The sequence below is a fragment of the Poecile atricapillus genome, chromosome 21 (genome assembly GCF_030490865.1).
Source record: "Poecile atricapillus isolate bPoeAtr1 chromosome 21, bPoeAtr1.hap1, whole genome shotgun sequence".
In the NCBI taxonomy this organism is placed as follows: domain Eukaryota; kingdom Metazoa; phylum Chordata; class Aves; order Passeriformes; family Paridae; genus Poecile; species Poecile atricapillus.
Window position 1 is genome coordinate 6,242,949 of NC_081269.1, and position 27,539 is coordinate 6,270,487.

Genomic DNA, 27,539 nt, shown 5'->3' on the forward strand with positions numbered 1-27,539 from the left:
GATCGGGATCGGGATCAGGATCAGGATCAGGATCGGGATCGGGATCGGGCTCTGGCCCCGCCCCTCACCCGGCCCCGCCCCTCCCCGGCGGGCCCCGCCCACATCCAAGATGGCGCAGGCGGCCTCAGGCGGCGGCGGCGGTGCCGGGCCATGCCCGCTGCTGCTGCCGGTGCTGCTGCTGTTCCTCCCGGGGCTGGCGGCCGGTCCCGCCGGGATGCTGCAGCCCCGGGACACCCCCTCCCGCGAGCGCAGGGAGCTCGGCGGCCTCTGGAGCTTCCGCGCCGATCTGTCTCCGGGCAGGGACGCCGGCTTCGCGCAGCGCTGGTACCGGCGGCCGCTCCGGCAGGTAGCGGGGAGCGGCGGGCACGGCCGGGCTGCGCTTCCTCCCCTCCCAACCGGGCTGCGGGGGCTCCGCTTCTTTCTTCCTCTCTCCCTCCCTTCCTCTTTCCTTGCCTTCCTCTGTGCCGGCCCTGCCCGGGTTTCTCTGGAGGCGGTTCCTGATTGTCTGTCCCTGATGATCCCCCGGTGCTGCTCCGAAGGCAGACACCGATTGAGCGGAGCCCGTTCACCCTCAGCTGTCCTGGGCTGCAGGGCCCTGCACGGCGCTGAGCTTCCAGCAGCACAGAACCGGCAAAAATGGGCACCGGGAATTGCTTATTCCAAACTTTCAGAGTGCTGGTAGACAAAGTTTTGGTGTGGCTGGGATCTGCTTGGAAATTAACTACGTTACCTGGCAGAGAAGATTAATGGGTTTTATGCATAAAATGGATAAGTCGTTCATTATTTCTATTTTTAGCCTTTTGGCCGATTTTGGTGCCGGATTGTGGAAGGAGAGAAGAGCTGAAGGACAATGTGCTGCTGGAAGTTTTGCCAGAGGAGAGGAATCCTGAAATATGTCCCCTCCAAGGGAGGCTTAGATGGGTGCACTCAACCTGTTTTAGACCTCAGAGAATCACCCTGAAGGAGTACACAGGTTTTGGCCAGCACAGGCAAGAGTTTTCCTGCATCAGATGCTAGAAAATCCTCCTCCCCATCCAGGGATTTTCCAGCTAGGATTTTCTGATGAGGGCACTGGGCTCTCTGCAGAGCCAATGCTGAGTCAGCCCCGCACATGATGCCCACCCTGGGTGCCCAGACCTTCCTCATTCCATTTCCTGAAGCTTCCTCAGGAAAGGAGAAGCTGCAGAACTCCTTTGTGCAACATCCCGAGTGCAGAAAGTGCTGAAAACGAACAGCTCTGTTTGGCAACAGCATCTGGATTCCTCAATATTCAATGTACTGTGACACTGCCTCCCTCTAATCTTCATATTGGAATAAGCAACTGAATGGATTCTGTTGTAATCCCAAGGAATCTCTGTTGCTTTCATACAGTGAGAAAGGCTGAACTCGTCCCAGTCTCCATGGGGAGGAAAATATCCCAAAATATCTATTACTGCCCAAAATATCTATTATTTTATTACCCTTTTACTACAGCTCTTAGCTGACAAACAGCACCACAACCTCCACATTGCTCTTGGAGCTGTGCAGGAGAAAATTCCCACTGAAACAACAACTTGGGCTTGGGATTTTGCCCCCTCACTTCTCTGATTCTGTGATGCCAGAGCCATTAATGAAAACATTTCATTGCACAGCAGGAGGGGAAAAGAAAGGAGCAGCTGCTTCCTGTAGGAACAGGCAGGTTCCTGTGCCTGGTGCTAATTAGGGCTTGTGTAGGAGCCGTGAGAGATCTCAGCAGTTTTTAAACAGCTTTTCCCAAGGATTTCCCCTTGGCAAAGACATTGTAAGGCTGTCAGTGGAAGGGGACACCTCCTGTAGTAAAATTCCTCTTTTTAAACTCTGTTCCTTATTTTTCCATGCAATTCCTGCCAGACCGGCCCCGTGATTGACATGCCAGTGCCTGCCAGCTTCAACGACATCACTCAGGACCCCAGCCTGGAGAATTACATCGGCTGGGTGTGGTACGAGAAGGAGGTGCTGCTCCCCCTGCGCTGGCTGCAGGGCGATCCCGCCCCCAGGGTGGTGCTGCGCTTCGGGAGTGCCCATTACTACTCCATCGTGGTACGTGTGGCCCTGGGCTTCCTAAATTAGCCTGGACTGAAGTCAGGTTTATGGTTTGTTCAGCAAATGCGTCCCTGCCTCGATCTTGCATCCCCTTCTGAGCTCGTGCCTGTTTTCCCCCAGCAAGAATGAATTGCAATGTCTCTTCTCTGATCCTGCAGTTTTGGGATTGGTAACTAAACATTTCCTGGTTAATGGCTCTGCCCTAAACTGTGTCCTTCAGTGACACTTGTTGTCACCCAGACCTAGCTCCTGGCAAAGGGAGATCCCTCAAAGACCAAGATTGTTCCCTGAAAGATCCTTTGAGGATCAAGAGCTCGGGTGTTCCTTGTAACTGAGCTTCCCTCCTCCGTGCTCTGCTCACTGCAGAATCCCAATAACCCATTTTTTTGGGGTCTTTCCTTGCAGTGGGTGAATGGGGTGCAGGTGGTGGAACACGAAGGGGGGCACCTGCCCTTTGAGGCTGACATCAGCAGCGTGGTGCAGGGCAGCCCAGACACCCTGTGCCGCATCACTGTCGCCCTCAACAACACCCTGACCCCCCACACGCTGCCCCCAGGCTCCATCCAGTACATGACTGACAAATCAAGGTGAGTTCCTGGGCTGTTTTACTGCTGGGCTCATCCCAGGGGTGTGGGAGAGGGTTGGTTTATTCAGCTGCTGGTTCATAAATCCCTCCATGGGGTTGTCTTTGTGGTGAATTCTGTTGGTAGAGCAGCGAGGAGTTTAAGCTGTGGTGGTGTGGGGAATCAGCAGTGAGTTATTGATTCTGTTGTGTGCACAGGGAGCTCAGGTTGGCTGATTTGTCAAGCTGAATCAAGGGCAGGTTTGAGAAGCTTGGATTCAGCTGGAAGCTGCAAGTACCAGCTCTCCTGAAGGATCAAGATCTTTGTTAACTTCTTTGTTAACTGCAAAATCCTTTGGTGTAGCAGCAGAAAGACGGATCCAGCCTGTCGTAACAATGTTTTACACGATTATTTTGCACTGCCAGCATCCACATGCTACCTTCAGCAGTGTTATGCAGCCAGTTTTCTTGTCTTGCTCACTCAGGTACCCCAAGAATTATTTTGTGCAGAACACCAGGTTCGATTTCTTTAATTATGCTGGAATCCACCGCCCAGTTGTGCTGTACACCACTCCTGCTGCCTACATCGATGACATCACTGTGACAACCACCTCATCAGACAGTGTTGGTAGGTCCTGAGCAATTACAGCTCCCTCAGACTCCAAATGGAGGTGACAAGAGCAGCAGGGAAAATATCCTGCATGAGTCTGATTGAATTTGTTTGCTGGTGGCTTTTTCCTGAGGCTGAGCTGTCCTCTTGCAGTCTCTGATTGTCTTTTGTTTCCTGAGCCAGCCATGGTGCAGTATCAGGTGGCAGTGGTTGGCAGCACAGCCAATTCCCTGTCCCTGAGTTTACGTGACCAAGAGGGGAAGGTGGTTGCTACAGCTGATGGCCCAGTGGGAGAGCTCAAAGTCCTCAACCCAAACCTCTGGTGGCCTTACCTGATGCACGAGAACCCTGGATACCTGTACTCCTTGGAGGTAAATGGCATTTCCTCCTCTGTGTGTGTTTCATAGGGTGAAGGCACTGCCATAGGGCCCATCCTCTGTCCTCTCCTCTCACGGGCCCTGTGCGTGTGACCAGAGTGGCTCTGCTAATTAGGCAGCAATCAAATCGAGCTTTGGCAGCTCCTGAAGGGTCTGCCAGAGAGAAGAGCATTCCTGCAGTGTGCTCTGAGGTGCTGGCCCTTCACACTGAGGGTCCAGCCCATCCCCTCCGAGGAGATGATGAGTTCACTAGCTCGAGCCTGGGAGCTTCTGTGGGAGTTTGGGTCAGTAGTGATGTTCAGGTGCAGAAACTGGGGAGGATGAGCTGCTCTGAGTCCCCAGCAGGTGATGTGTCAGTCAGCACGATTGCATTTTCTGTCCAGGGCACAGAAATGGCCTGGGGGATGCTATGGGGAAAAGACACTGAAGTGTTTGGGATGAGCAAGTGCCAGAAGGGTCATCCAGGGGCTCATTCTTCATCCTTCAGCTTCCACTTGCATTTCTATTTTGTGTTCAGTCAGACCTGGCTCCCCCCGAGCAGCAGCAGTGAGGAACTGGCTGTGTGCTGAGGCAGGGCTGGGAAAGGATGTGGGGCCAAAATCTCCCTCACAGATGGGGAGGGAGCTCTGGGCATCCCCGTGAGGATCCCTCCCATTCCTCCCTGGCCGTGCAGGTGAAGATGCAGGCCCAGGTGGGCGAGGCGCTGCTGGAGGACGTGTACACGCTCCCGGTCGGCATCCGCACCGTGCACGTCACCAGCACCCAGTTCCTCATCAATGGCAGGCCCTTCTACTTCCACGGCGTCAACAAGCACGAGGATGCAGATGTAAGTGTGGCACCCATGGCAGGGACACCCAGGGCCACCTCAGCTCCAGCTGCTGAGGTGGCACCTGCGCTGCCTCCCCTCCCCTCTCCTCTCCCAGGAGCTGTTTCCTCACACACTCCTCCCAGGCTAAGCACTAAGGGGACACCATGCCCGCTCCTGCCACAGTCATGGCATCCCTCAGGGCACATGGATGTGCTGGTGGAGACCCTGAAGCATCTCCCAGCCAGAGCTTTCAGTCAGACACGCTGACAGTCAGTCACTCTGCCATGAGGGTGGGGAGGCCCTGGAACAGGGTTCCCAGAGAAGCTGTGGCTGCCCCATCCCTGCAAGTGTTCCAGACCAGTTGGACAGGGCTTGGAGCAACCTGGGCTAGTGGAAGGTGTGGAAGGGAGTGGAATGATACGAGCTTTAAGGTCCTTTCCAACCCAAACCCCTCTGACTGTGACAGTGGCTGTCGGGCTGGATCAAGCAGGGAAGTTGTGTTCACAAGGGGCGATTTCTCTCTCCCCCCAGATCCGTGGCAAAGGCCTGGACTGGCCCCTGATTGCGAAGGACTTCAACCTGCTGCGCTGGCTGGGGGCCAACTCCTTCCGCACCAGCCACTACCCGTACGCCGAGGAGATCATGGACCTGTGCGACGCCTACGGCATCGTGGTCATCGACGAGAGCCCGGGGGTGGGCATCAAACTGCCGTAAGAGCTGCCCAGCACGCCCTGCCCCTCGCTCCTCTGCTCCTCCCTGAGCTGTTTCCAAGTGTCCCGTTACCCTTTTGACACTTTGGTCCTCAGTGTCCCACCCTGTGCTGATAGTGGGAGTACTTTGCTCCGTTTGGAAATCTCCGGTTGCACCACCGGTGCCTCGGGATGTTGGGCAAGCAGAGGGCATTTTGCCACATTTTGCCACATGGCTCCTTTAACGAGCCCAAACCACGGCCCTGAACTGTGCAGCAAACTTTGTGGAAATAGGGCAGAAGCCATCCTCAGTCATCATCAGCATCAAGGCTCTGCCGTGCCCAGAGGCCGAGTTTTCACAGGGAAAGGCAGAGGGGATGGATTTTACAGCCTCATCTCCTTCTGTCTTCCAGAGAGAGCTTTGGGAACAAGTCCCTGCAGCATCACCTGGCTGTGATGGAGGAGCTGGTCCGCAGGGATAAGAACAGGCCCTCAGTGGTCATGTGGTCAGTGGCCAACGAGCCGGCGTCAGAGCTGCCCCCAGCTGCTCACTACTTCAAGTAAGTGCCTCTGCTCCTCATCTCTTGGCAGCTGATGCCTCTTCTTCCTTTGGGATGGCACAGAGAGGTAGTAAAGGGAGGGCAGGCATTTTCTGGGGACCCTGGAACTGAACCTGCAGATGGAAACTGAAATGGAACGGCTGCATGTGTCAAACTGATGCTCAGAACTGTCCCAACGTGTTGGTTCTGAACCACCAAGGCTCCACAAAATTACCAGGAGTCCACTTGGTTTAAGAATCTCTTCTTGAGCTAAGGGTTAAGTAAAATCTTGGTGAGAATGGAACATTCCTTGTTAGCACTGGCAGATGAGTGCTGAATCCTTTGAGAATTACAGCAAAGCTGTAGAATAACTGGCCTTTCATCGTGAACCAAGGTTCTGCAGTTAGTGCTGCTTATTTGTTCTGTGCCTCCCCACTTCAAAGCCACTGCTTTGAGTCCCTGCAGTCCCCTTGGTCGTATTTCTAAAGAGATTTAAGCTTTGGAGAGCCCAGAGGCAGCTGTGTAATGGGCAGCAGGCTGTCCCTGGGAGCTGTAGGTGCATTAAGAGAGAAATGTGAAGTTTCATTCTTCAGGATGTTCTACCACCCTCCTGCAGTGTCAGAGCAGCAGCAGAGCTTCACTGCCCCATTCTGTCCCATCTCCCTCACTCAGGGCTTCCTCAAAAGCATCCAATCTCTGCCTGCTGTGGCACAGGGCCTCAAGAACACATCCCAGGAGTTCTTCAGAAACTTCCCATTGCCCTTTCTACAGTTTCATCCTCAAACTCAACTGTCCCTTCAACTTCTAAGCTGCTGGCACCACCCCATGTGCCTGTGCCTGGTGTGCTTCCACTCTGCTCTCTTTCAGGTGGCAGATATTCCCTTTATTTCATTAGAGCACTGGCTGCTAAATCAAAAGCAGCTCTGTCTGTGGGTGGAAGGACAGAGAGCCTGGGGAGAGGGGGCTGTGCTTCTCCACGCTGTTGTTGAACTCTTGCTTTACTGTTTGCAAACAGGACAGTGATAGCTCACACTAAAGCTCTCGACCCCTCCAGACCAGTCACCTTTGTGACAGATGCTAATTACGCTCTTGATCGTGGTGTAAGTTTGCTTCATTTTCTAGCTTTTTCTTTTTTGTTGTTGTTGTTTTTAATTCATACATTAAATTTCTTCCTCTTGTTTTATAGTCCTTTCCCCACCTCCTTCCCTAAATTTACAGGAGGTATTTAACAGGGAAAGGCTAAAGAAAAATTATGTTTTTGTTTCTAGTAGAAATCTCCTTATCCTGTAGTTGTAGTGCAACAAAAAAAAAAAGGATCTGTAGGAGAGAACAATTCTTTGTGTGCAGGATTATGTCCCTGAATTCCATAAATATTGTCATGCTTTGCTATGCCATTGATTGTGTTTACTAATGCTCAGGAATTTCACTTGCAATTAAGCCAAAGCTTAAACCTCTTTAAAATGCTCACAACCCTTATGGAAGTCTAAAGGAAGGAAGCTTTGCTTTAATTCCTGCTTTAAACTGCTCTAGATCTTCTTTGGCAGATGTCTCTTCGTGTTGAGTAATCTAAAAGCTCCTCCAGCTCCACAGTTAAAGCCCTAGAGCTGGATAAATAACCAAAAGGCACTTTCCTTGGAATTTTGGGCCTTTCATAGCATGGACCAAGGATTTTTTAACACCTGTATTTGTTTCCAGGATCGATCCTTGTACAATAATAATTTCTAGCAGGTGAGTTGGTGCTGCCACACATCCCTGCTCCAGGTTACATTTTGGATTTCTTCTAAAATGTGCTCTAATCAGCAGGAATGGCTGCAACTCTGAGGTTTTTCTTCCCCACCCCAGAAAAAACAAAACCTCTGATGCTTTAAATTTGAAAGAGCCCAGCAGGAATCTGCTTTTGGATGTCCCATTCCCACTCTGCCCAACTGGAGAAGCTCAGGCAAACAAACCCAAAGAACAGATCTCACACACTGATGTGATATTAGAACTTTTTTCTTTTTCTTTTATTACAAAACATGTTAAGAGAACATTGAACAAGTTACATACAACATCACTTTATCTTGAGGGGGCTTTGTGCCCTTTTATCACACTGTCCATGTGGTAGAAATGGCAAATAACTTGCAGAATGCTTTAGTCTTAGTATTGCACCATTGATGCACAAAATTTAGTTGCTAGTCAAAATATTTGACCACTCACTTGATAATCACATTCCAATACTCAAAAAGAAAAAGTACATCTAAATGTACCAGCAAGCCAGAGACATCTTGGAAACAAAAAAACTTCTAACAAACCTGAGAATGAAACGTGTTGATCTTGTCTAACTCTTTGCTGTTACTTCCTAATCTGTAAGAAAAATTGCCAGATTAATGCTGTTAGCTTATTAAATTTATCCTTTTTCTCTTTTTTTTCCTGGGAAAGAGATGATGTTTGGAGGGCCTGAGTGATGGGGGAAACAATTCTTTCCACGTGTAATAAACCTGGATTCCATTAAATGAACCCAAAGGAGAATTTAGGTTTACAAGGTTGAAGTCTGTGCCAAAACACTCTCACCTTGTTTTTTGCAGGCTCCCTACGTGGATGTGATTTGTGTGAACAGCTACTTCTCCTGGTACCATGACCCAGGCCACCTGGAAGTGATCCCAGTCCAGCTCACAGCCCAGTTTGAGAACTGGTATAAAACCTACCAAAAACCCATTATCCAGAGTGAATATGGAGCAGACTCGGTGCCTGGGCTGCACAGTGTGAGTGTTGTGGTGTTTGCCAGATGGAAACAGCTCTTACAGGGCAGCAAAATGGCCCTGGGAGAGGGTGGCACCACTGGGCCTGGTTTGCTGGGAGATGCTTTAGTGTCCAAAAGGCTCCAGGATTGGGATCCTGCTCCATCAAAACCAGTGAGCTTTGCCACTCACTTTGTCTAAAGAGGACTCCAAAACCTGTCCTTGGCAGTGGTAGAAAATGCTTAAATGAAAGCAAACCCTGGAGAATGGAGGTTTTGTGGTGCTGTCCCTGACATGACAAAAGCCACCAAGGGAATTCCCCCTGGAAATACCTGGAATTTTATGTTTGCTAATGGTCACAACAGCCATGTTAACGCAGCACAACCAGCAGACCAGGCAGCCACAGAGTTTCTGTTCAGGAATAGCTCCTCAGGCAGTGGGAATGGCTGTGCTGGGATGGTTTGTCCCCTCACCCTGTTCTCCTGGCTGCAGGACCCACCCCTGATGTTCACTGAGGAGTACCAGCAGGCCATGCTCAGGGAGTACCACTCCATCTTTGACAAGAAGAGGAAGGAGTACGTGATCGGGGAGCTCATCTGGAATTTTGCTGATTTCATGACCAATCAAGGTGAGCTTTTATTTATATTCCAAACACCTCTCCATCCTCCCTGGGAGTTGAGTGGTTGAAGCCACACAAAGACTGTGCTGAAGGGTAGGACAAAAGGCCCTCTGTTCACCAGGATGGAGCACAGCTGCTTTTGTCACCAGATCCAGCATGACCAGAGCCAAGAGGGAAGCTGCCTGTGCTTAATTCATCCTTTCTCCTGCACAGTTGCTCCCAGGAACATGAGACAATGCACAGGGGAAGCTTGTGAGGAACCCAGGTTGCTCCTGGGTTTTGGCCACCCTCAATTCAGAGCTTCAGGCAGCTGTCAGGGACATCTCTCTTGTTTCCAGTGTCACCTACAGCTACCCTGGGAACAGAGCACCTTAAATAATCCATATGAACTTGGTAGAGGTTTAGCAGTAGAGGAGCAGATGCCACACTGGCACAACAGCTGTGTCACCGTGACATTCCACCATGCAGATAAGTGCAGTCACAAAGGAAGGGAAATTCCTTCATTTACAGTGCAGTCCCACAGAAATTAAACAATCACAGCTCAGATCAACTAATGAACCTGTTCTGCTTATGCCACCTGCAGGGGCTTGGGGTGGTGAGCAGTCAGTGAGAGGGAGGAACAGCACTAAAATACCCTGCAGAGCACCAGGACAGGCTTTAGAAAGCTCAGTGATGGCAGTGGCCAGAAAAGCAGCATCAAAAAGGACTGAGAACACGTAGACAAGGTCACACACAGATGCAGTTCCAGTCTCTCTATGTGTTGCAATCTTCTCTCATTTCCTAGGAAAATTAAAACAGGCAGAAAGGATCCAGACACCACACAGGACAGTAAACAGTCATCATTATTTCCTCCATTCAATCTGAAGGTGGAGCCAATCTATTGTAGATACAACACTGATCAAAGGGCACACCCCAATTAAATGTCCCAGCTCAGTAGCTGTAAAAAACAAGGAATTGCAGCTGGATTGCTCTGTCACAGCCACGGATCCTGCCAAGCTCCCTGCTGTACCTGACTGTGCAGAAGGAAGTGCAGAGGTCTCTTCCACCTGGCCAGATTTAGTACCTACACTGTAACAGCTCCCAGCAGGGCCTGGAAGAGCTTGGTTTATATATTTTATTTTATAATTTCTCTGCAGGGACCACACGAGTTTTGGGGAACAAGAAAGGAATCTTCACCCGCCAGCGCCAGCCCAAAGCAGCCGCATTTGTTCTTAGAGACAGATACTGGAAGATTGCAAATGAATCAAGCTGTCTTCCTCCTGTAATAACATCACATTCCCTCTTCCTAAAATGAAGACAAAGGGTTTAGGGGCTGGGGATTATGTCAAAGTTGTTATTAAATTTCTGTTTAAATAAGTTTTACGCCTGATTCAAGTTGTGCAAGTCCAATGCGATTTCTAATCCACCTGAAGCAGTTACTGTGATGCAAAGCAGGTCAGAAACTTTTGTTTCCTCTGCTCAGCCATGTCTGGAGGCTTCCTGTTTCCAGGCAGGAAGACAAATACTTTCAAGAAGCTGAAGTTAAGAAATCCTGACTGAGGTATCTGTTTATGGCAAAAAAAAAATTACAAATATTACATGATACAACTCAATGCTGAACTTAAAACAAAATCTAAGTTACTCTAAATGAACATCACATCCCTCTAAAGCAAATGAGGTTTTCCAGTTCAACTCCCCTAAGAGTTAGCACTACTGAGATGACAGCAAACTGCCCCCAGGATTGCAGGGGCAGAGTTTGAGCAGCTGCTCTGGCCTGACAGGATCGATGTGTGAGAAATCCTGAGCATTCCCAGCAGCCAGGAAGGGTGTGACCCACCCAACATACTCCAACAGAGTTTGGAATTCCTGTTCCAGCAGCAAGGTGGAATGTTAGAGAGGGAGGGACTACATCAACTCAACTTTAAATCTATTTATTCTACAGTACCAAAACTGCCACTATTAGACACGAGCTGTGTCTAACAATGCCACTTCCACTGTGGAAGGGCTTCCTTCATATTAAATGTCATCACAGGAAGAGCAGCCCAGAGGGAAAATCTGTTCCAAACCTTTCTGAGAGTGGCCTGAAGCCCTCTGGGGTAGGGCCAGGTATAAATCCTGGTGCTGCTTCAGTGATGTCCCTTTAGGGCTTTAGCCTGGCATGGATCACACCAGCACACACAGAAAAACTCAAATATTTAGTCTGCAAACTTCCCAGCGTTGTCCCAAATCACAAGGAGCAGAGCAACAGAAGCAGAGGCTGCCCAATGCATTTGGGAAGTGACAGTTCTGGAGTTTGATCACTGGAATTCACAGATTCTGGGTGAAACTGCTGCCATCACTCCCTGTTCTGCAGCTGCCTCTGCTGTGAGTGGCTCAGGGACGTGACTGAATCTGACCATATAAAGAAAATATTTTCTTTTCTGTTGTGTGGTGGCCAAATTCTGTTCCCTTCAGAGGTGGCACACGAGGAACCAACAGCACCTTCCACCCTGCCCCAGCAGAATAAGGACACAGATGTTCACTGCAGACTCCACAACAATTTTTCTTGGGTTTTTAAGGGAAAAGAAACAACACTACAGCATTCCTCACACCGTGCTAGGCCTAGATTTTCTCTAGAACTAAACCCCCAGAATATAAAACTGTATGCACAATAAAAAGACATTTGTTCAAACACACCATGGTATGTATGAGCAATTCCCGTATTTAAGCCCACTAGCAGTGTTTGAAAGTAATTTCAACTTCTCCATCTCTAGCCATCATCCTTAAAAACTCATTTTCTTCCCCAATTTCAACAGACCTGACCAAAACACAGATGAGGATTTGACACTGGTCACTCCTTACAAACCAGGGCTCAGCTCAGCCCCCCCAAAATCTGAGCACACAGTGGAGGGTTAATTCCTGCTTGTTTTCAACAAACCCAACTCTGCCCAGCAGCTCCCTCCCCAAATCCAGGGACACATCCAGCAGTTCCCAGGGATTTTGTGGTCTGTGGGACCAGCTTTGAGCAGCCCCAATAAAGCAGAAAGTGATAAAAATCACAATGTTGGGCTTGTTGTTTTTTTGCTTAAAGAACTGTAAACAGTGAAAGCCTCAAGTCAACGCTGCTCAGCCTTTACACACAATGCTCAGCCAGACACAAAGCTGCAGGAATTCTACTGGGAAAACTGGGATCTGGGGGGAATCAAGTGCTTTAACCCTTCTACCGCTAAACACACACAAGGTATTGGAAAAAAAAACCCACACGACTTGGTACAATTTCTAGAAACAGAATTACAGTACTGACATTAAAAACAGTTTCTAAGGCTCAGACTGAGTCCAAAAAGGCCTCTGGTTGGGTTCATTCAAGCTCTTATGTTTGGACTGCATGAATGCAGCATAAGAATGATTGCAGCAAGACATCCACAGGTAATTTCTACATTTATTTTTGTTGGGTTTTTTTTTTTTCTTTTTTCTTTTTTTTTTATACCAAAAAAAGTTATGTGCAACAAATAGAATTCGTACATATTTACATGGTTTTTTTACCTGTTAGCAAAATTGTATCCTAAACCTCTGAGAGAGAATCTCTCAGCCTATATTGAGAAAAGGAACATCTGCCCAATGACTCCACTTTAAATGGGTGTTGGATTTGGAGTTGAAAGCACTGGGAATAAATAGTTGATGTACTATACAGAACAAACACCTAATATTTAGGCCATGCTTAATACAGTTTTATGGTAACAGAATACTTCATCTTTTCTGGATCAGTTTAAACAACATTGGCAGAACCAAACCATCCAACCTCTGACTTCAGCCCGCACAAATTAGGAGCAGAACTGCCTGAAGCACCTCACCAACCTCCTGGAACAACTGACACTCAACAGCAGCACAGAAATGCAAACTACAGCATTCAGAAACCTCACCAGAGATCTGTTGTCACTTTGGATCTCAAAAGTGCTCAGGAATGTTTCATTGGCCTCAGTGTCACAAATGTTTTAGAGGAAGAAACTTCCAGGAATATTAATTTCCTCCAGGAGACTCGAATGCTTTGTTGGCCTTAAAGAGCAGCAAGTCCCTTATAGTAAGAGGATTTCAGGAATGTTGAATTCCTAAGCAGGCTTTGGGATGCTGTTTTTTGTCTTTCCGATCCGCTCCTTGCAGTGGACCTTCCAACTCAGAATATTCTGTGATCCCAAAGGAATTCTGGAATTCTGAGAGAGCCAAAGAGGGGCAGGAAGAGCCCAAATTCAGAACCTCTGTTTGGATACTGTGAATTTTATCCTGTCCATTCTCCTGAGTGTTGAAACCACAATGAGGATCTCTGTAACACACCCCTGTCCCTTGCCAGCCCAAATATCATTTACCTGCCTTTACCCAGACTCCTGCATCCTTGAGAATTTTTAGGATTTGCCTTTGGATTTGTAAGGGTAAAACCAATACCAAGCACACATTTGCCACCACGTTTTGGCTGGGGGGCACAGCTGCACTCCTGATTTCCATCACAACCCATTTTACTGGAAGGAAGATGCTGTTTCTATCATTGGGAGCAGCAAGGAAAGAGTCAAAAGAACTGGAAGCAGAAAGGTCCAAATTTCTCCTGCTAAGGTTATTCTGCCCTTTATTCAGGCCAACTGCATTTCTGAAGCACGAGAGAGAAACAGAAGAAATCGGGGCCGTTTCTAACAAATCACTTCCAGTAAAAAGTAACTGCAAGGGAAGCACACAAGACAAGAGAGTTCACAATTAAGGATCAGATTTGCAAGGTCGTGCACAGTGTGGCTGCAAATCCTCCCAGAGCCCAAACTCCAGCTCCATTTGCTCCCTATGTGCACACAAACAAGGACTGCAGACACCACTGCTGAAAATCTGGCCCTAAACATTTTTACTAAACAAACTGAATCAACAGACTATGCCCACACAAACAAGCACAAGACACAGTGAAGTTAACACCAATACTTTCAGCTGATGGGGCTTTTTTTTTTCCCTCTTTTTTCCCCCAGGAATTGGACCAAGTACTCATGGATCAGACTTGTCTTCATGGCTGCTTGCTCTGAGATAGGAGCAACTTTCAGGCAGCAAGTGTTCACCTCTTCCTTGGGTGAAAAAAAGATGCCTTTAGTGTAGATCACAGAAATGCATCGAAATAAAATCTATACAACACATTAAACACTGCTACTGCCTCAAGGCTTGGGAGAGAACAAAGCCAAGCCTTGAGGGACCAATTCAACATCATTCATTCTCCTTAATATCAAAGTGGAAGGCATTTGAGAGACAGAACTAAACATCAAGACAAGCTTTAACTGTACTCCGGTCAATACGAAACTCATTTAATGAATTGCTGGCTAACTGTGGGACGAGGGACAAGTCATTTAGTGTTACATGCAACAGATGTTACTCACACCACAGAACTCTGTACAGAAAAGCAGTTTCCACCTCCACCCTTGGTACAAACCAGAATTACTTCAGTAGTAATTGAAATACTCATTTTGTGAATCGATCTCCAAATTTGTTTTGCTCTATGGAAACACTGCTCGTTTCACAGTCAAGTTTATCCTTAGTGTTTAAAATCCACTTACAATGGAAGTGTCTCTCTGGCATTCATGTTTGAGAATGAAAATGCTAAAAGGAGTTAAATTAGTTCTTTAAATAAATGGGTATGCCATTGGAATTCTTCATATTTCGAACTGACAAGGGCAAAAAGCAGCACAGCACCAATTACAGAAAGTAGCTGAACCCACACATTTTGGTGTCACACAGTCTGAAACACAAGTATTTCACTTTTCCAAATCACATCAACCTTTTAAATTAAACTGAAAACAATACTGCTACCACTTCTCAGTCTAAAAACTAAAAACAGATCTCTTAATACTCTTCTATCCCCAGCAAGTCTGCTGGGAATTTTGTTTGTTCATTTTTAAAGCAAGGACACTTCTGCCTGCCAAGTTCAACACAAAGTATTTGGTTTAAGATTTGAAGACAGAAGGCACTTTTAACATTCAGCCTTAGAATACTGAGTGCAGAAACAACGTGTACAATTTTGTTCCTTTGTTTAAAATCTGCAGTTTAATATATTTTTTTCCCCAATTAGTTCTTAGAAAGAGCAATGATAGCACTATATCACATTTCATTTTCAGGAGCACATTGACTTACTTATCCCATTAAACAGGTTGCCCTTCCAAGAGATCTTCTCCGTGCGTGTGTGTGTCAGGCCTAAAGTTCATTTCCCAATATAGCACAAACCAAAGATCCTGACCAAGATCAATTAAGGAACTGCTTTTTCAGTGCACTGCTTGGTTATCCTGCTCACTCAGTGGTTTCCACTGCAAATTGCAATTCTATACTGCAGCATTCATAGAACATCAAACATTAGCAACACTGGCTGGCTGAGCACAGCTTCCAACGGAACAGCTCTGCTTGGAAACGGAGTCCTTTCAAAGAACACTTCATCCAACCCCCAATCTCCAAATCAGCTTTTCATTGACCACATGAAGCTAGTTTTGTTCTGTACAGAAATTAATGAGGTTGTCGTTTAATCAACATACTTCAGGTTTCAGCTTTAATTCCATTTTTGTTACTGGAGACAAAAAAAAAAAAAAAAAAAAAAAAAGGAAAAAAAGAGAAAAATAAAAGAAGAAAAAATGGAACCAACCCCAAGCATCATTCTTGTGAAAGCCCAACAGTGAGAGCAGCAACTCCACGTTCTTTAGAGGTCACTTCTTCCATCATGTCAGTCGACTCTGAGCTGAACCCTCTGACAGCTCCTACCCAAATTCATGGGACAGTGAGTTCTCCAGGGATGAAACCAAGAGTTCTAATTTTATTTACAGTGTAAGTCCTAGTCAAATCTAAGTCCATCAGCTAAAAAAAAAAAAAAAAAAAAAAAAGAAGAAAAGAAAAAAAAATACACATACTGTAAACATGGCAACATTAAATATGGTGATGCTAGTCTAGAATATTTCATGTCATGATCACATCTTGTTATACCTGAATTTATATACAGGATATTTTATAGCAAGTGTTACCCACTTCACAAGTGGAGGGGGAAGAGAGAGAGTCTAGGTTTTGCTGTGGCTAAAACTCCTTCAAAGTAAAGTTAAAGCTTGTCTTTGATTGTTATAGAGGTTTCTTTCATAACCGCATATTTAAACTGAAGATTAGCACAGAGAAATTATCTGGGGCCCCTTGAAATTTATAATTCAAAATTTCCGTTATGATTCTCGGGGAGGGGGAAGGGGAGAAAAAAGTGTCTGATATGGAGAATAAAAAAATTACTGCAAAATAAACTTAATGGAAGTTGGGTCTTCAGACTGTCAGTCAAAAGTTCCACCAGGGGTTATTCCTGTTTGGGTTGGAGTTGCCTCTTCCAGGCCTCGTTCAAATAAACTAGTCGTTTGTAGTTGATGATAAAGAGAATGAAGTTCAGCAAATATGTGAGCACGCAGACAATGCAAAATTCCTTCAGCACGAAGTACAGAATGTATGCCAAGTACAGGGACCCTACTACAGACACTATGGAGGATGTCATGAGGATTAGAGCTGCTACTGCACTTGCTGTCATACCTGCAACAAGAGAGACAGAGTTACTCACCCCTCCCCACACAGAGCAAAACTGAATTCAAACTCAGCCACTCAGCAATATTACACAGAATTCTGGTTAAAATACCACCTTGAGAAGTGGGTATTTGGAGGGGAGTATCTAAGGCTCTGTCTGACAGCCCTGTGATAAGGAGTGTGTGTAGGATTAACCATCCTCATATTCCTGAGTTAGAGGAAAATTAGTGGTCAAGTTATTTCTGTCAGGATTAACAGCTTTACAGCAAACGATAGAGTTATCAAGAAATAGATATAATTATATTTCATGCACTTTTTTGCCTGCTCTCTCTACATTACTCCTGCAAAACTTTCCCATTCCATTTTTATTCCCTCTCTTTTCCACCATGCAATCCAATGCCAAATATACTGGAGTGAAAATACCAGCACAGAAACTGTCTTCACACTTGGATTATTAATAGCATATCAGGAGAAAATCCAATTACTCTTTTTATCAGTTGGGTTTTTAAGCCCTTTGGACAGATGTATCATTAGAGTGATGCAAAAATAACCCCAAGATATAAAAATCAGAAGCATTTATCTGGTTTCCTGCAGATTGTGCAATGGATATTGCTCTCCTCCTGCATCCCCACAGCCCTGCTTTATATTTGAGGCTCTGAAGTGAATGAATACTTACCAAGTAGCATTTGTAGTATATAAAACACCAGGCCAAAAACACTGTTTGACTGATTTATTGCACTGTCCTTTCCAAAGATGGAACCCAAGAGACCGAATCCTCGACCCCATCTGTAAAACAGGGAAACTAATTAACTCTTATTTGGCCATCTACTGCTTTCCAGCAGCATTTCCAGTCCAGGGCTGTTGGGGAAAGAAAAGGACATAAATTCTGATATGATTTACTTGGAGCTCTCCTGGAAAACCAAGCAGCAACAGGGGGAGCACTGGGCACAGCTTTATCCCACACCTTGCTGACTGAAGTTGTTTGACACACTAGGAAATACTGAATTCACACAGCTGCAACTTCCCTGAACACCACCTCTGCTTCCCAGGGTCGGAGTTTAGAGCTGTTTTGTCAAATAAACACTTCCTTCCCCCACTGACAGCTTTAGCAGCTCTCTGCACCGCAGCAAATTGGACACAAGGTCACTACAAAGCTGAGGCAAGGATTTGTTCCACTCACTTCTCTGCATCAGAGCAAGAGAATCAGGACATAAATCTGTACCTCAGCTGCTCCTCAGTCTAACAGCTCAGGAGGAACCCAAATCTGTCAAGCACACGAGCTGAGGATGGCACCATCACAAGATCAGCTCTTGCACAGTGTGACACTGAACCAACACCTGAAATCCCTACAAAGTGACTTTCAACTTCCCAGGGCTAAGGCAGAAAGCAGCACAAGCCCTACAAAACTGCTGCAGCAGGAAGGAGGGTGAAAGATTAAATTAGCAAATGTGTTTGTGCCAGAAACCATTAATTCCATGCCCTAAGGCAGATCATGCTATTATTTGTAAAAGCAAAGTGAAGACCCTATTTATTAGTGTCACTTGAAAATATGAAGTTATTTTGCTATTTCAAGGTAATTTAACTCACAAGAGCACACTGGGATATTTGCCAGCAGATTTTTGGAGCATCAAGCCAAGCACTACACGAATGTCAGGCTTGCTTCACATTACCAGCTTAACTGAACAAGGTAAAAAAGTGCCATTCCTCATCCTGCTGCAGCAGGAAACTCTAAAGAAAATGCAGTTTTCAGGAAGTTTCTTATCCTAGAGGCAATGGCCCTGCTGAACCAACACCCAGCTCAGGTTTGTCCCTGCACAAAGCAGGAATGCTGCTGATGTCACTCACCTGGGACCTGCCATCCCCACATCACAGTTTTCTCACAGGAAGAGACACCACAATAAGGAGAATTTAATACCATCTCCAAAACATTCTCCAGTCTCACAGCCATCTGTGCAAAACTCATTTAAACTCATCATTTTAATTGTAGACTAAGTTTGAATTCACTAGTAATACTCTTGTGCTCTTCTCCCCAAGAAACCCAGCAGGTCCCAATTCTTAGAAAGCAGATTTACTGTATAAACAGTCAAAAATTAAACATGCTTTCAGCTAGTTTGGTCTCAAATCTTTTAAAAGTGAAACCTTTCTGCCAATATTAAGCTTCAAGGCAGCACAGACAATGCTTTTCCAGGGGACAGAGCCTCAGCATCCCAGAGCTGCCAGACATGGGAGTTGCAGGGAAAAGCAGTGCAGAACTGCCTGGCTCTCTGCTCTCATCCCAGGGCAGCTCTGGGGTTATGGAAATTACAAAGAATCTCAATTATGGTGAGATTTCCTCTCACACCTCGAATGTTATCTGGATTTCAAGAGACTTTTTAGCCTTTCTTTGATAAGCACATGTAACAATTGTCCTGTGTTGTCCAAATTCCAAAGGCTGTAGTAAAGAGCCACACAAATATATTTGGAAAGGAATTCTCATTTTTACATTTAATAGTTTATATTTATTGTTCTGTATTACTACATTTATAGATGCTTCAGCCTGCCATGCACAGGTTCAGTTTATTGTTCTGGTCTCCAAGTGACAATTCTTTGCAGGGTGACATTAAAATGATTTGAACACTCTCAGGTTTTCCTGCACAACCCAAAGTGGGTAAAGGTTCAGCATCAGCCTAACTCCAAATAACAGCAGGATGCTGAATCCATCCCTACCTGAGTGCTCAGCAGATCCTGTGGTGTCTGAGAGCAAAGGATTAAAACATCAGAAATGTCATTTTACAGAACCTGACCCTGCAGTTGTTCTGCAAGAGAATAAAATGTTGCCAGTGGAAGGATAATGAGTTCCAGCCCTTCCTGAGAGTCGCAGTCCCGGAGTGATCTGGGCAGAGCTGCAAGGTCAGAGCACAGGGAAAGCTTTTTCCACATGCAGGACTTCATTAAGTGTCTTGTTGGCCTTGTAGCAGCTTTGAGGAGATCAAGTATTAAATTTCAGCCCATGCAGTCCAGGTCTAATCTCACATCTTATTCCACACACTTGGAGACAGCTAAGCAGCCTGGGTTTTAGCACAGAACACTTTTCCCAGCCTTATAAGGTTTGGAGTGGGAGCAAGTGTTCTGCATCAAACTGAAAAGCAAAGTATTTAGACTTAATATATTTACTTTGTATACTCCCTTTCCCATCTCATTTCCCTACTGAAAAGTCTAAATAGTCTCCTAATTTTATTAAGGTTGTAAAACCCACAATGAACCAGGAACTTCTGCCAGCAAGTGGAGGAAGGATAAAAACTGAGTAGATAATGTTCCTTTTCACACCAAATTCAGGTGTGAATTGCCTGATTGATGATAACTTTGAAAGTCTAAAAATGATGACAAACAAATAGCAAGAAGAAAACAAGATAAGCTGCAGAAAATAAACTCAGAAGTCTTTCATGTAACCTGCATTTTACAAAAAACCCCCGTAATTTAGAAGAAATGTTATTCATTTGCATCCATTTTTTTGGATACAGAATGTTAAGCAAAATGACCTGCAGTAACTACAGAGCTGCTTGCACAACAAAATAAAAGCACAGCCTGATTTCACCAAGTTTTTCCTGGTTCTGCTTGGTGGCTCCCATCCCTGAGGATCAGGAGTTCGGTGTCGCAGTCACTCCAGGTGACTCAGAGCACTCTGACAAACACATGTGCCAAACCCACTTTCACCACACCCGAGTTTCACTGCTATTAAAAAATAAAAGGAATCAGATCTAACTACAAGGAACAAACCTTTAATACATCTCTGTAACTCAGTTTCCCTCCCTATCTGCGTGTACCACTGTGAATGTTCTTTAAAATGTTAAATAGTGATTCAAGACATCTAAAATAAAGTGATTCCCCTACTTTCCCAGCATCTACAATTGAACACTGCAGTGATTTTCAGTCCAATGTGCACCATCTCTTATCAAAAGGAGGTTTTGGAAGTTATTATCCACCCTCTAAACAATGCCCCTTCTGGTTTGAGGTACTTCACAAAGCTCAGCAATGTTGCATTTTCAGAGGTTTAAAACAGCGTTTGTGTGCAATTGTTACTTCTTAACAGGAAGACAAAAAGAAGTGAGGTCACTGTGCTCCACAAGTGACCTACCCCCAGTAAAATCTTACACTTTTCTATCACTAAAATCATTTCAATCTCTTTTGCACAACTATGAGCATCCTCTGTGTTCCAGAACAGTGTATTAGGGGACACACTTGAAACACTTTAGGATAATTTAGCAGACAAAACGCTCAAAGGGAACACAAGAACCTCATTTAGCCCACCAGTATCTCAAGTATTTTAGCAGACGAGCAAACACCCCTTCCAGTTTAACAAGTTACAGGCTCTGAGTTATCAGCATTGGCTCCAAAGGCAGCAGAATTCCAAGCCTGCCAAACACACCAAGTCAAACAAACAAACCAAAAAGTGTTTATTTAGCCAGGAGTTGGATTAGTGTCCCCTGCAGCCCCTGTAAGAAATGTTTTTGTAGCCAAGCCCCAGCTCTGACAGCACCTGCAGATGGTTTTAACAGGTTTGCCAAAGCTCATTCCCCAAGATGCTTTCCTTGGCCTCCACTGTCCTTAAGGATCAGCTGAAATTTCTGAACTGGGCTTTCACCTGCACCGAGACACTTGGTGCCCTACTCTGAAGCCTTCCTGGATGTCACAAATGCTTTCTGAGCACTTCTGACCTCCACCACAGCCCTGGTGATGATCAGAATCACATCTCCTCAAATTCAACAGGTCACCCCTAGGTTTTTATACCCAGGACTGAACTAAGCCCCATATTTTCATTTTAACATGGAAAGAACCATACTGGGTCAGGGCAGGTCCAGCAGATGCCTTGAACAAAGCACACAATTCCCAGGTCACATTCCAGTGTCCTCAAGGACTGCTTGGAAATGCAATCAAATCCTTCAGGTTATTCCAAGGCATGTCTGATCCCAAATCTCTGCATTTGTGCAGCAGCAGCTCCGCCAACACAATTCTCTCTCAGTTGTTGGGTTTGGTGCAATGAAAAGGGCAAACAATAAAAAAGATTCTGTACTCAAACTGCAAGAAAAGAACTCAAGTTTGGGTGTTTTTTGGGTAGTAGGAAGTTATTTAAAGGATTATTTATCATCCCATGAGCATTATTTTGTTATCAACACCCCACACCACTGTGTAACCCTGAGGAAAAAATAAATCTAATTTTCTAAAGAAATCAGAAAAGGCTACACTTGATAAGTGATGTGCACATTTCCTTAAGCACCACTGGACTTCTGAGGTAATTTCTGGTCCATAGTGAAAGTTCTGAGGGGAGCAGAGCTCACCCCCTGCCTTCAGGGAAAAGCTCATATAAAGGTCAAAGGATCTGGAGCATGTTAAGAAACTTTGGTTGCAATTTCTTTCCAGCTTCACCAGAGGATTTTGGATTAAACCTAATTCATGGTTTCAAGGCCACTCTAATAGTTTTGATAAATTAAGTAAAAGCCTTCAATTAGAAGCCACAAAAAAGAAGATTAAAAATTCCCATTTGTAAACTTGCCAGCAGTGCTCAAAAATGTTGATACATTTAATTTCATGTTTAAATCTATTAGCAGCATTTAGCTTAACTAAATGAGGTTTTCTTCTATATATCCTCCAGCTCTGTTTCAGAGTCTGTAAAAACTCTCAGTGTCTAGATCAGCAAAATATTAAGCAGACAGTGGATAATTATTTTATAGCAGCCTTTACAGAAGCACTGGCTATTCAAGATACAAACCAGCAGCACTGATTCCCTCTACATAATCTTTTCTATTAAGCTACCATAAATGAAGCCCAAGTCTGAATTATAAGCCATTTGTTAAATTTATTTTGCACCAGGCAAAATAATTCCTAGCCCTATTACAAATTCCAGTCAAGCTGGAAATTATGTATTTATGAAAAGCAAAAATTAATGTTTGTGTGAGCACTCTAAGGATGGAAAATAAAAAGATTCCCACAGCAAGGGCACTGCTCTGTTTTATAAAAGATGTACCTCAGCCAGTAAGTGTTGCACCAGTATTAAATCATCAGTTTTCTACTAGAAAGATGGGAAAAAAAACCCAAAACACTTGTTCTGCAAGCTTTAAGAGCACCTTTAGAACTCCAAGCTGGTTTCTAGCAGCATTCCTGGAACACGTCCTCTCTCCTGCACATGGAATAAGCTCTGGATGCTCCCAGCTGACACCCTCAGTGTCTGCTCCCCACTGGGGACAGAGAACCTTGGCTCCCAGGGCAGCCTTTCCCCTCAGCAGAGGAGTGACTGTGCCTTTCCCTCCCTTCCCCTCTGGCACTGAATTTGGCTCCTCCAATTTCTCCCTGCCCAATTCCAAACCAGAGATCTTCCAAGCTTTCCTCAGTCAGCAAACTCAGTGAATCCAGAATTCCTGGAGAAACCCTGTTACACCTCCCAACACCTTACACTGACACTTGCACCTGAAAACCTCAAATGTACCTGGATATTGGCTTGCAGCTACACCAATGAAAAAAATCCTGGGATATCAGGAATATTATAAATATGAATGATAACTGCTACATAATGTTCTTCACTTGGAATTAAGCAAACTTGAGAGACAAGAAGTTTCCAGGAAGTGCCCCACACCAGAGCTCAGTGGGAACCTGCGTAAATGTCAGCTTAGGAAGGTCTGGGAAGTTTCCTCCATGTCCCACTTCCTTGGAGAATGGGGTTGTTCTTGTCACCTTGATCCCTCTAAAGATGCACCAGACCAGTTCTAGCAAGGTGAGAAACCAGCACAGGGCAGTTCTTAGAGCAATTCACACCCACTCTGCAGAGGAACAGCTCTACACCAGCACAGCCAGCCAAACAGAACACAACGGGGGTAAATTCAGTGTTTAAAGTGATTTATAAATGTGAGCAGAACCATACAATAATACTACACCTATCACAGGCCAGCCTTTCACACTCCCCAAATTTAACAGGCATTTTCAGGAGCTACCAGGTGAATATTCTGGTACATCCACCAGAAAACAGAAGGTGGATGTGCAACTTGGTCTGGAGGAAGATGTCCCTGCCCATGGCAGGGGGCTGGAACAAGATGAATTTGAAGGTCCCTTCCAACCCAAACCATTCTGTCATATCAGCCTTTTTCAGAACTCTGTTCAGAGTGCCTCAAACACAAGACACTAATCCAAGACTTTGCCCCTGAACAGAATAAGGAATTCCTAAAATATCAATGACATCCAGATTCTCAAAATGCTACTTTGACTCTAGAACTCCTTCAGCAACCCGGCAAAGATCAATATTGACTATTGCCAAACCTCTTCACTGACGCAGCTGCAAATATTGCTAAAGATATACACGACATGTGCCCTTTGCTCGTTTATGCTGCTGTCTTGAGGCTCTGTTACAGTGGGTACAGCAATAATTATTGTGTGCCAGCCCACTAAAGTCATTCAAAAACACTAATTTATCCTCCAGGAATCTCCAATTCATCAAGACAGAATGCAGAAATGTATTAGAAGACCCCAAAATCTCTCAGGGAGTGGAAAGGACCAAAGCCAAAGGCTCTGGGTCTCTGCATTAACACTTAAAGGTCACATTTTATTTCAAGCTGTAGCATGACCTGTATGACTTGAAATGTGTTTTATTACTTTAATTCCCACTGTGAAACTACAGTAAGACCAAAAATATTTTTCAGAAACTGCTATTAGCCAATTTCATTATAAATAAAGCCATTCTTGACACTTAATTATTCTCAGCTATTAAGACAGCGATTAATTAAAAAAAAATACAGCAATTGCCAATGGAGATGTGAGGTACTGCCCTAATACCTGCCTTTATCAGCCACTCCTTAGCAGTTTTTAAACTATTTAATGAACTTTTCCCTTGATAAAAACTTTAAATATGCTGACCATTCATTTTTTGGGTAAGGGATACTGGGAAGGGATCTCTCCAACATAATTTTCTGCATGAGTCAGGCTGTGATAGGAGATTTTCTGTGCTCCTCCCTCTGCATGCTGGCAGTCTTTACATTTCTGTTCTTCTTCTTGTGCCAATGCCAGATCTGGCTTAAAAGCAAGACTTAGAAATACCAACAGCTGGTGAAAAAAAACTCCGCCCAAAATACCAGAAAGTCAGCTCAGGGAGAAATAAAATAATTTATTCTAATTATTCTATGCATTTAAAATGAATCCTAACAGCATTAAGTGCTTTTTACAGTTCAGCCCACTCTTGGAGTCAAAACTCAAGATGTGACGATTGCAACATTCCAAGTTCCAGCAAATCCAGCTTAAATAAAAAGTCACATAACCCAATGAACCATCTAAAAACCAAAGTAGAAACAGAAGTTTTTCACTCAGTGAACTCTGCAGAGTTAACTCTAATAATTAGGTAATCAATTAATTTCTGACTGTCGGTGTAACAGCTTAATAAGAAGAGAAATGTGGAAGTTACATCTGAATTACCTGTGAAAAAGCTGGAACATAAAATCAAAACTCTACAAGCCCAGTGAAATGTAAAGTGTGGTTAAAAGTTCCTTTTAGAAATGAAGTTTCTGAGGAACTTTGGCGATGTGGAAACAAGGAACGTTCAGCTGGAGAAAGCGAGAGAGAACGATGGATGTGGCAACACAGAAAATAAGATTAATTTCTTTCCAACTTTAATGCCTTGCCCTTCTGCCTTACTTTTAAAGCAGAACTCCCCCTCTGTGTCCTGCACAGCCTGGAAAGCAAATTCTTCTCCAAATATGGTTGGAGTGAACAGAACTTGCACGTTCCTTTTCCACAAACTCCTTTTACCACCTGCTCCAACGATCACGAGCTCTCCTGGCATTTGCAATGCTTCACTCCAGGCATGGTTCTCCTAGCAACTGCTGGGAGATCTGAGTGCATTTCATCCCTAACTCTTCACATTCTCATCTAGAATTCCTGCAGCAAAGGATTTCCAGGTCTTACTCAACGTGTCAGCTGCAGCATTGCTAACGAACGCTGTAATTACCGAGCTTGATTCCATAATTAGAAATAATTCCAATTATATCTTTAGGTAATTTCCTTCTCCTGAGCGTTCGGTAAACACGCATCAAAACTGTGACATCCAATTCTCTGTCACAACAGCAGCATTTGATGCAACAACAAAAAGCTGTTGGAGGACCAATTCTATACAAGAACAGGCTACTTAATGCTTAAATCTCTTTTATTCTCTTTTTACCCCTGTAGCTGTGATCAAAGTTAAATTACTGATGACAATCACGTGGTTTAATCTCAGTAGCCTAAGCATAATTTGATTTATATTATTTGAATTTATCTGGTGAGTTTATTGCAGCCTACTCCCTAGTTAGATCCAAACTTCTCATTTCAGGACACTTTCCAAGCAGAGACATGAACAAATACCTTCACAAACTAAAGATGACCTGAGGCAGACAGAAAAGCAGAGTTAAAACCTTCACTCAGTCACAATATCAGATGGCAAGAGATACAGATCTCTGTCACACAATCTCACTTCTGTCACCATAGAAGAGGTTTAAGGAAAAAGAGCTCCCTGGATGTTTTGCCTCAATCATTTCACAGCTCCCAGCTTGACAGAGGATGGGAGTATTCCCTCCAACTGGCTTGTTATGATGATACAGCAAGTACCTCCATAAAAACTGTGACAGCTTTTGCAGGGGTTACACTGAGAGGTGAGAAAGTAAATCTCAAGTGCTCATTCAGCTGGAAGCACTAATGCAATAATAACAAAAATCCCATTAAAATAAAGAAGGATTTAATACACAGATCTGCTCAAGGACCAGATTTATACTGAACAGAAATAAGAGTCCTCAGCCTTTAGAAGACCAACTGCTAAACTGGCTAGACGTCTGCAAAATAAGTCAGGATTTGGACTGGGCTTGTGCTGCAGAGGCATTCGAGTCTCCCTTGAATGAAGCATTTCCTCTGTATCACCGAAGCATCTCCTGTGCTGCCAGGAGACGTCCCAATGAAAACGCAATACAGATACTGCAATTAAAACTAACAAAGCAAACCACCTACAATTGCACTTGTTTATGTTGTCCTTAACCACTACTCACAGGTAGGGCACTCCACTCTCCCGAGCATTTACCACTAAAACGCCTGTCACTCCACCTAATTGCCATTGATTACAACACAGCAATTGCGGGTGCCTCACCCTCCTGCCCGCAGTGATCCCGAAAATCCCCGCTCCCACAGCGGCCCTCCAGCGATGGGGCTGCCCCACACCGGGAGCGCTGCCCCCCTCCCCGGGCTGCCCCGGCCCTCCGAGCCCCCGCCGGGCCCGCAGCCCCTCCGAGCACCGACCCGGCCCTCCAACACTCCCCGAGGCACCGGAGGCAGCACTCCGAGACCCGTCCCCACCGCTCCCCCAGCCCTCAGCCCCTTCTCCCCGCGGGGGCGGCGGAGGGTCCCACCCGCGCCTCACCTGGAGGTGATGGCGGTGAAGCAGCGCACCCGCTCGCTGAAGTCGCACAGGGCCTGGTAGTGGCTGTCGCGGCCCTTCTCGCGCTCCAGGTGGCAGGCGTACAGGGACAGCAGGATGCCGGCGGCGCACACGGCGGACCGCGCCACCCGCTCCCAGCGCGGCACCGACACCCGCAGCAGGACGGGCGCCGCCATCTTGGCCCCGTCCCTCCGCCTCAGCCCGCGACGCGCGCCCGGCGCCGCCCCGCCCCGCGCACGCGCGCGCGCCCCTCATTGGCCCGCCGCGCCCGCGCGCGCGCCCCTCATTGGCCGGGCGGGCGGGCGCGCCACAAACCCCCTCCCCACCCCCGCGCTGGCCCCGCCCCTCGCCGCTCGCGCCGGACGTGGCGCCTCGCGACGACGTCACGTCAGGCCTGGGCGGGGGAGGAGGGGGAGCGCGGCATGGCGCCCCCTGGCGGCCGCCGCGAGTCCCGGCACAGTCCCCTCACGCCGCCGCGCCCGCTCCCAGCAGGAAAATGGACTTTTCCTCGCCTTTATTCACCCGCATCTGGGACGCGGCTCCGAAATACGCGAAAAAAGTCTTCACGGTTGACCTGACCCTCAGGGATGATGTGTCACTTCACTGGAGCTAAGGTGATGTGAGCCGCAGTCCCGTT

General features: G+C 45.9%; 2 protein-coding genes across 2 annotated transcripts; one reads left to right on the top strand and one right to left on the bottom strand.

Annotated features, from left to right (window-relative positions):
• The first annotated feature begins 91 nt into the window (after positions 1 to 91).
• Positions 92 to 10,339, top strand: GUSB (glucuronidase beta). The gene is made up of 12 exons (XM_058854307.1): positions 92 to 346; positions 1,870 to 2,058; positions 2,467 to 2,648; positions 3,109 to 3,251; positions 3,417 to 3,604; positions 4,284 to 4,436; positions 4,950 to 5,128; positions 5,521 to 5,667; positions 6,662 to 6,746; positions 8,211 to 8,387; positions 8,856 to 8,991; positions 10,119 to 10,339. Exons 1-12 carry the CDS (start codon positions 110 to 112, stop codon positions 10,274 to 10,276), a joined length of 1,974 nt encoding a protein of 657 aa, XP_058710290.1. The 5' UTR covers positions 92 to 109; the 3' UTR covers positions 10,277 to 10,339.
• Positions 10,340 to 10,475: 136 nt separating this feature from the next.
• Positions 10,476 to 27,115, bottom strand: VKORC1L1 (vitamin K epoxide reductase complex subunit 1 like 1). Its single transcript, XM_058854308.1, has 3 exons — positions 26,885 to 27,115; positions 17,165 to 17,274; positions 10,476 to 16,497 (listed from the first exon to the last, which is right to left on the bottom strand). Exons 1-3 carry the CDS (start codon positions 27,076 to 27,078, stop codon positions 16,271 to 16,273), a joined length of 531 nt encoding a protein of 176 aa, XP_058710291.1. The 5' UTR covers positions 27,079 to 27,115; the 3' UTR covers positions 10,476 to 16,270.
• Positions 27,116 to 27,539: the final 424 nt, after the last annotated feature.